Source organism: Ricinus communis, chromosome 7 (genome assembly GCF_019578655.1).
Source record: "Ricinus communis isolate WT05 ecotype wild-type chromosome 7, ASM1957865v1, whole genome shotgun sequence".
Lineage (NCBI taxonomy): Eukaryota > Viridiplantae > Streptophyta > Magnoliopsida > Malpighiales > Euphorbiaceae > Ricinus > Ricinus communis.
The window spans coordinates 9,977,859-9,987,417 of record NC_063262.1 but is presented as its reverse complement, the minus strand read 5'-3'; the positions used below and the strand labels follow the sequence as shown (position 1 = coordinate 9,987,417).

Below are 9,559 nucleotides of genomic sequence, written 5' to 3'. Positions count from 1 at the left end.
CACATGTGCAGAAGTTGAGAATGTAGTATGCTTAAATTTCCTGAATCTGTATTGGGTAGCTTCACTTTTTTCTTATGGGAAGAAAGAAAATGTTTGGTTATTTTGCTGCATCAATCAATTACCGGAATTTCTGGGTACCAGTGTGGTTAGAGCATCCAAAGACCCCACCAACCCAGCCAAAAGGCACAAACCAAAGATGGGTGGGTAAAAAGAATAGCAGACAGAAGTGTGTTTAGGCCTTCCTGACTGTAGTATCTGGAAATTTCACCATTGCACTTTTCTTCAGCCGTCCTTTGGAAACTACAAGAATGGTACTGTGATAATTAACTTTGAATCTCACTCCGAATCCCTTAAAAATATTCATTTTGTCAATCATGCAACAGGGTGCAGCAATGTAGTTTTCCACGTAAAGGTGTTTGTATTTCCTCACTTTTCTTAACTTATTGTAAGCGGAGAAGAGAAATAAAAGAAAGCCAATAAGTCATTGACGTAGTTTATCTAATTGTTGATGTGAAGTCGGGCTAATAATTGACTTTTCTTTTGTTCTCCAGAAGAATGATTATTGTGGGGATCTTCTTTTAGAAAGCGGTGTGCTCCCCCTACAAGCTGCTTTCATCAAGTAAAAGTTTATTTGGAAAATTATAATAACTTATCGTGTTGGTTGGGGCTTTTGCACTTAAAAAATGGTATTTTTTTTAGACCTAATAGCTTAAACAATTTTAATTTTTATAAATTTTTTGTTATTTTAGTCAATTTTTTTAAAATTATCAATTTAGCCATGATTAGCAAATTGAGTATAATCTTGGCCTAGTTGAATTGTTTGTCAAAATTAAACAACGCAGAAAGTGACATGAATACCAATTAAAAAATAAAAAATCCAAATTGATAAATTGTCATATTATTTATACACGTTATTTAATTTTAAATTCTTATTTTCTAAATTGTGTCCACATTACCATTTACGTTACTTAATTTGGACAAGTAATTCAATTTGGCCAAAATTGCATTTAATTAGCCAAATCATTGGCTAAATTAACAATTTTAAAAAGATTGGCTAAGATAGTAAACTATCATAAAATTATGAAATTTTTAAACTGTTAGACTTTTTTTATGATAAAAAAGTACCTCGTGGTTTAATTTTTTTATATTTTACTATCTTATAAATTAATATCTTTAAATTTTTATAATTCAATATTAGAGTATAATATTTATTTTCAATAATAAAATCACTTATTAGGTGATATATCATATAATTAACCATATTAAATTTATGTCAAATAAAGTTAGTATATGTTTTTTAATTTTATTAGGAATGAAATGATAATTTTTAAAATAAAATCATAATATTCTTAAAAGTATTCTAATAGTTAATTTAATGGTAAATTATTTCTAAAATAATTTTATTATTAGAATATGAGTATTATACTAATATTAAATTATGAAAATCTAAAGATATTAATTTATAAAGTAAAAATATAAGAAAACTAAATTATGGGGTACTTCTTTGTTACGAAGAAACACAGCCCTTTAATTGTGAAAACGCCTAACTATAAAATATATTTTTGTAATTTTTTAAATTTGTTTATATTGACACTTTATTTGGATTGAGGTATTTTGCAAAATGAAATTAATGAATTTTAAATTTCATAATTTATATTAAACATAAGATCCTTTAATAAGGGTAAATTTGAAATAAAATAATGTTATACCAATCCATCATTCATTAAAAATGGATGAGATGGGAAATTAAAATATTTGAAAATGAGAAATTGTGGAGGACGAAAATATAGGTGGTCGGGTTCAGTACCGCCCAAGACTTTAGCAATTATATTACTGATCACTAAAACTCACACGAAAAATGGAAACGCCATTTACATAATCTGGCTAAGATAATCATTTTTTAACAACTCGAATTACTTAAAAAAATTAATTATCCATCCAGAGATTTGAAAAAAGCCAACTTCTTTTAGATATATGTATTTTAATTTTTAATTTTATTATTTAGCAATTTACTCTTATTATGAAGACAACATTGTATAATTTTAATTTAAAGTTCACTATACAATATTAAATTAGATAATTGGCTGCCCTATAGACGATTTAATTTTAATATCAATAAAAATTATAAAATTATTAATATTAAAATTAAATAATACTATACCACAAAGATTTAGCAAAAATACTAAATTAATTGACTATATAACTAACTAACTAACTAACTATATATATTATGTTGAGTCTTTTATTGGATATATAAATATGTTATATCTTTTTAAAATTTTAAAATATTTATTAATTTTGATGAGATAAATTCATTCGCTAATTCAATAATTTTCTACAGTTTGAACTCTATAATTTTCTTTTACTATAGTCATAACATCTATATGAAAATAAAAAAATAGAAATATCTCATAAAGTTAAATAAAATAAATATGTCATGAATATGAATCGAATCGAATTAAATAATTATGTTATAACTTGACTTATATTAGATTATTTCATTTATTTTTTAATATCTTTTTATTGATTTAGTATTTTATATATTTTAAGTTTATAATTCAATAATTTTTTCTTACTTTTATATATAAAAATAAAAATATTTTATGTTTTCTTTTTAATTTACCAGATTATAGAAAATCCAATCTAAAACTATTTTTTAATTAACTGAATTCTTTACTTGAAATTCAACTACATCAAAATAATTTCGTTGGAATATATTTAAGATATAATACAATGATGGATGAAAAGTGTAAACAAATATAAATATTATAATTTAAAAATAGTTCTTCAATTGATAAGATAATTATTCAACTATGAGAATAAAAAATCTTAAAAGGTCTAATAAAAAATTAAATATAAAGAAAAACTTGGAGGAAAAAAGGACTATTAAGTACTTAAAATTTATAATTAAGGTGTTGTATATTGTAATACAATATTTGAAAAGGAAATTATTTAAAGTGAAAGTTATAAACAAGAATTCAAAAAGGTAGAAGAATATGAAATAATTAAATATTCTAAATAAGGTGTTGGAAGTTGTAACATAATACTCTTTAAAATAGTAGAAAAATATGTTAAAATAGTTTAATTCTCTATAGTTTAGAAATCATATGACATGCCATGTAGGATAGAGAAAAGTAATATTAAAATAATGCTCTCACATATATATACATATATTTATTTATTAAATTGTATAAAAAAATTAATTAGAATTTTTTTAATAAATACATTAAAGATATTTTATTTATTAATATAAAAATTAATTCTATTTATAAAGTCCTTTTACTTGAAACTAAACTTTTTCAAAATAATTTCAATGAAATATATGTAAGATAGAATGAAAAGAGAGACGAAAGGTATAAATGAGTACAAATGTGACGAGTAAAAAGAAAAAATATTTTCTTAATTAATAAGATAATTATTACATTATGAAAATAAAAAAAATTAAAGAAAATAATTAAAAGTTGAAATTATAAAAAAATAATTTGAAAAAAGATTATAAAATAATTAAGATTTATAATTAAATTATTATATTGCAATACAGTACTTAAAAGAAATTATCTAAGGTGGAAGTTATGAAAATAATTTTAAAAAATGGAGAAAACTGAGATAATTATATATCATAATTAAGGTGTTAAAATTATAATATAATGCTTTATATAAAATAAAAAAATATTAAAATGATTGGATTTTTAAAAATTAAAAAAATAATTTAAAATTTATATAATATACCATGTGGGAGAGAAAACAATATTAAAATATTGCTTTCATATATATATATATATATATATATATATATATATATATAGACACTTATAACCATAGAAATATGTTTTTAAATCACTCGTATTTGCTTTATCTTTATCCATTATATTTATGAATATTTTCTAATTAACCTAATAAATTCATGAAATGAGCAGTTATTGAATTGATTTTAATTTGGATTAGTCTAACAAATTAATTAAGACATTTCACTGTGATTTAATTATAGCCTAAAAAGAATGAAGGATTACGAAAAGGGTATACAAGCAAATAAAAAATAATTAAAGAAAAGTTAACAAGTATAAATAAAAATTAAAAAGTTAATTGCAAAAAAAAATCATGACCTTTAATGCATTTTGTGAATTTAACATTACTTTTTATTTGGCAATATTATTACAGAAATTTTAAAATTTCTATAATTTAAAGCACCGTTCAAAAATTTGACAAAATTTTACTGATGTGACAATAGAGTTGGCTGAGCTACCCCACGTCAACGCCACGTCAAGGATTCTACTTTTGATTAATTTTAAAGAAAATTATGAACTTTTTTCCTTGTAGTCTTTTACAACTTTTGAAGTGATTTATTATGGGTTTCACACCTGTCTAATTACTTTATGAAAGATAAACCTACAACAAGTAGAAGTTTTCTTTGATAGAGTAATTAGATAAAATTTGAAAAATAAAATTGTGAATTATTTTTTACAATTTTATGAAGATATTTTAATTTTGACAAATTGATATAGAAATTTAATTATTTAATATATAATTCAATAAGAATAAATAAATAATAAATTTAAGTACAGTAAAAAAAATCAATTTTAAAAAGTTGATATGTAAATTTAATTATTTAATGTATAATTCAGTTACAATAAGTAAATAATAAATTTAATTATAACAAAAAAACACATACTTCTTAAGTCTTTATGAGGGATATTTATACTCATACCTACCTCTTAGAGATGTTCCAAAGAAACTAAACTCATTAAATGCAATTTAGGTGACATGGCAAGAAGTTGCATGTAGGCATGAAAACCGCTCCAACGACTCCAACGGCTCCAGACACGTAGTTCTGATTGGTGGTTGAGATTACAACAATTACCGACATCGCATTAAATGCGAAAACCGCCATCGCGCTTGTCTTAGTGGTGCTTTTATAAGTGCCCTCGCGCTCCCCATCGTGAAACCATCTACCACTTTGAGTCTTATGCCTCAAATTAGAGCACCCTCGCGCTTCTTGAGGTGTTGACCAGTTGACTGCCAGGTGTCATTCCATCATTGTAAAGTTGTCAGATGGAATTTTCAACAGCTTGGATAATTTTGACCACATGAAAAGCGCCCTTGCGCTTTTCAAGACTTTTTACAATCCTTTCTTGAAACCTTAGGGAAGCTTTGGCCAATTTGAAATCCTTTGATATTCTGTCATACAGACACTCAAACATGAAGTTAACAATATTCAATTTGGATATTAAAATCAAAATGGAGATCAATTGACTCTTAGGACAACAGATACGTTGTGTAATGATCCCAACATGAGCTGTGACTTAATGCAAGCTAAGTTATCACACAAATGGGGCATATAAGTGCCTATGTGGTAGTTGTATAGGGCTAGATCCTCAAGGAGAGAGGTTAATGAAGGTTAGCCATATGGACTCATACAAAAAGTGAACACTTATATTTCGTATTTGAAAGATATCAGTCCAGGTTAATGGAATTTCAACCCAGAACTGACTTTGATATTCCACCTACTTTCAAGTACTTTTATTTGAGCTTTGAGCCATTGGTGAATGGTTTCAAAGAAGAATATAGGCCTTTCATCACGATTGATGCTACCATATGAAAGGACCTTTTGGTGGATATATATTATCAGTAGTTTCTCTTGATGGTAATAAAGGAGTTATACTATTAGCAGTGGCAATTATGGAGAATGAAAGTATAACGAGCTATATGTTCTTTTTACAGATTATTTAAAATAATGCTTGAGAGATGAAGACAAAACAACTACCTTTTATTTCAAACAGGCAAAAGGTATAAGCTAATTGACTTTTAAATTAAATTTATGTGTTTCATATTATAAGCAAAATATTTATGGATGTCTAATTTTATGTAAGGAAATTAAGGATGCAATTGAATTTTCCTTCCCACGAGCTACTCATAGATATTATTGTCAGCATATATATAGGAACTTCACAAAGAAATTTCCTATACTAGTACTATAAAAAGAATTATGGATGGTTGCAAAAGCAAATAATAGGTTTGAATTTTGGAAGGTAATGAAATGTATCAAGCCAGTTCATGAAGGTAAGGCCTTTAATTGGCTATTAAAATACCTCTAAGTTAGTGGGCTACGCATAATTTTATGGATGAAGCAAAGAGTGATCCATGTGACTAATAATATGATAAAACCATTCAACTCCTCCGGTTTGCCTATTGTACATCAATAAACATACTTAGGCAAAAATGTGTGATAAGGCTGTATAAGAGGTATGCAAGGGCTTGCACTTGGGAGATCGCTTAACACCTGAAGCAATAAAAAGTCTTAATAAAATCATTAAGGATTGTAAGAAGTATAGTCTACTAGCTGGAAAAAATGATGAGTTTAAAGTGAAGGAAGGTCAACCTAAGTTAGCATTGAAGTTAAATTAGAAGACTTGTAGTTATTGATTTTGAGAAATTACTGAGTTGCCATGTAAGCATGAAACTTTGGCTATTGGTTATAAGCGTGTAAATATTGAAAAGTATTGTGATGAGTATTATAGTGTGAAAACCTATTTGAAAGTATATTTTGGTGTGCTTCACTCTATGTCTGATCATTGATCTAGACAATCTCTCAACATATATTTTACCACTTCCTTTGAAAAGGCCCCATGCATACCCAGAAAAGAGAGGGTAAGGGATAAAGATGAAGAAGCCTCTTCTAGAGTAAAGAAGAGATCATATACAATAAGGTTTCTCAACTACAAATCTTTAGATCGTAACAAAAGGACTTGTAAAGAAACACATGTTAATATGAATTTATATCTAAATTATTGGTTAGTTTTAAACTCTAAATTTTGTATAGTTAAACTCAAATCTTTTTTTGGTCTAAAATTATTGGTTAACTTTAAACTCTGCTATTTTGTGATCAATTGTACTAAATCATTAGTGTAAAAATTTTGTAATATTAAAATTCATTTGATAATTAGTGAAATTTTTATTTCATTATCGGGTTTCCTCTTCTTAATAAAATCTTACAACTTACAAGGTAATACAGCACACAGATTTAATGGGTAATATAATGAATGTTTTACATAATATAGGAGAATTAGTACAATAAATGTACACTAGAGGGATATTATAGTCCTATAATGTTAAAACCAAGGGGGATATAGCATAATTTTATACTTTCAGAAGGATGAAACAATTAATTTTTATTCATAAAACCGTTTTCAAATCTTTACATCACCGACTATAAGAAATATTTGCAGAAATGCCTCTAACTACTAACTTACTAATTAGTCACCTATCCAACACATATATCCAATGCTAGCCCTTTTCATGATCTTTTGAACCCCTTCCATCTTTAAGAAACTCCTTCTACATAATCTGAACTTTTTTAATGAACATCCTAACCAAGAAAATAAAAATGAAAATACTAAATGCTATGACACTATAATTAAAATTTTTAATAACCCTATAGTAATATGCAAAATCTCATACCGCAAATAGTAATTACTTTTTATTAAATTAAATTAAAATTAAAGTGTTAAAATTATTATCATTCCAATTCCTCCATCACAGCTAAGGTTTTGATTTACCTTGGCTTAATGTATAAATCAACCCCTTAACTTTAGAAACTTTAGTCTGAAATGCACATAGCACCCCAACCTTCATTTTTCCTTATGCAGACTCTAATCCTTTTCATGTTTTATAATTCATGCTCGATATTTAACAACGTCAATTTTTAGTTCACATATTTAGCTTCTTTCGTTAACTGGGATCCAGGCATTAAATTAAATTGGCTAAAAAAGGATTGTTGTTTATAGATATTAAGAAATAAGAGAGGAAGAGATTAAAATTTTCAAATTAGAAAACTAAACCCTATAATAAGAACACAGATATTGATTGAATTTTACGAATAAATCCTAAAATTCCCAAAAACTGTATTCTTAATTTAGGATTTAGTCTTCTAATTTGGAAATTTTAATTTTTTTCCTCTTTCATCCCTCAACGTTCACAAACAATAATCCTCTTTCTAGCCAATTAGATTTGATTCATGGGTCCCACACTTGCTTTACATGTCAGCAATTGAAGATTGGGTGCTATGTGCATTTCGGGCTAAACATTAAGCCGATTTACCTTAGGGCCGGCAAACAATTAAACTTGGGCTGTAAATTCTGGCCTGGAGTCAAGCCTGGCACAGAGAGATGTGCAAATGTTGACTGACAGAGGGACAGGTGACACAGCCACACAGCAGGGAAACGGTAAAATCTTCACAGTCCCGAGCCTTTTAACCGTTGATGTATGTAAAAAAAAGTTCACACCCTTGTGATCTGTGCCATAAAATAATTAAACAGAATATAAGAAACTCCATTAAACCTCTTCTACATCTCTCTTTTCTCAAATTTTCTCTTACTATTTTCCCCCACCTCCATAATGGCAGACTACGATGGAAACCACCACCACCAACAACCAATCCCTAAAGAAACAGCACTGCAAGCACTAAACACAATAATCCAACTTCATTTTGAGAAGACCCTCGAAAAGAAAAGAGCAATCGACCTACAAAAGAAAGAACTCCACAAGCTGTTCCTTCTTTTCTTCATCTTTCTTTCTCTTATGTTCATGGCAGAGACACAGCCTAACGGTCTCCAATGCCGCCACTGCTGGGCACCCATAATCCTCCTTTCTTTAGCACATCTGATCTTTTATGTATCTGTGGCTCAAACACTCAGGTGCATCAATGGGTTCAAGTACCAAAGAAGGTGCCATAAGCTCACTCTTGGGTTAGCCACAGAGAAGTTAAGAGAATTAAAGATGAGACTGATGGCCAGTGGGGGCAGTGAGTACGGTGGCGGCGGCGATCATGTTATTAGCGATGAAGGTGAACTTGAGATTCATTATCAAGAACCGCCTGAGAGTTATTTTGGTAAATTTAAAAGGAACTGGGCTTTGCATTTTGGTTTCTTGATCTTGATTTATGGGTGTATGGTTTCTTCTTCTGTTGTGATTCTTTGTTATTAATTGGTTAGCTTATATTTTCTGGGGTTTTTATTTTTGGGAAATTCTCAATTCTTGTGTAACAATGTGAAAAATTCTTGACTAGATTCAATTCCAATCTTGAATTCTTGTTTCTTGGTACATCTTGAGTGCTCCCATTTATTTCACTGAATGAAAGAAGATGAAATTGTAGATGGGTTTTTTTAATGATGAAAAGGGCCATATGCTTTGAAGGAATAATTTTATGTTTTTGGGGAGTACTTTTGTCACTTTCTCTGTGGTGTGTGAAAGTGGAACTGAAAATCTACTTTTTCAAGTCTGATGATGGCAGTTTGTATTATGAAAAGAGACAGAAGTGAATTTATTTATATATTTGTTTGTTTAACTTTAAAGTTTGAACTTTGAATAAAAAGGATCCGTTGAATCAAGTTAAGACCAACCGTACCTGATAACTACCTTTTCAGTTTTGTCACAGAGTGACATTGCCTCGAGTTGCCCTTACCTCGGGAGAGAGCCTTGGGTTCAAATTTTATTAGGGAAAAGGATAATTTTTTTTTTTTTTTTAAGAAAAAGGTTAATTACTATAACCTTCAGGCCGACCACG

The 9,559-nt window shown here is 28.0% G+C and overlaps 1 protein-coding gene across 1 annotated transcript; it reads left to right on the top strand.

The window, feature by feature from the left end:
- The first annotated feature begins 8,262 nt into the window (after positions 1-8,262).
- Positions 8,263-9,340, top strand: LOC8275124. The gene has a single exon (XM_002522156.3). The coding sequence runs from the start codon at positions 8,392-8,394 to the stop codon at positions 8,977-8,979; it is 588 nt and encodes a 195-aa protein (XP_002522202.1). The 5' UTR covers positions 8,263-8,391; the 3' UTR covers positions 8,980-9,340.
- The last annotated feature ends 219 nt before the right edge of the window (positions 9,341-9,559 follow it).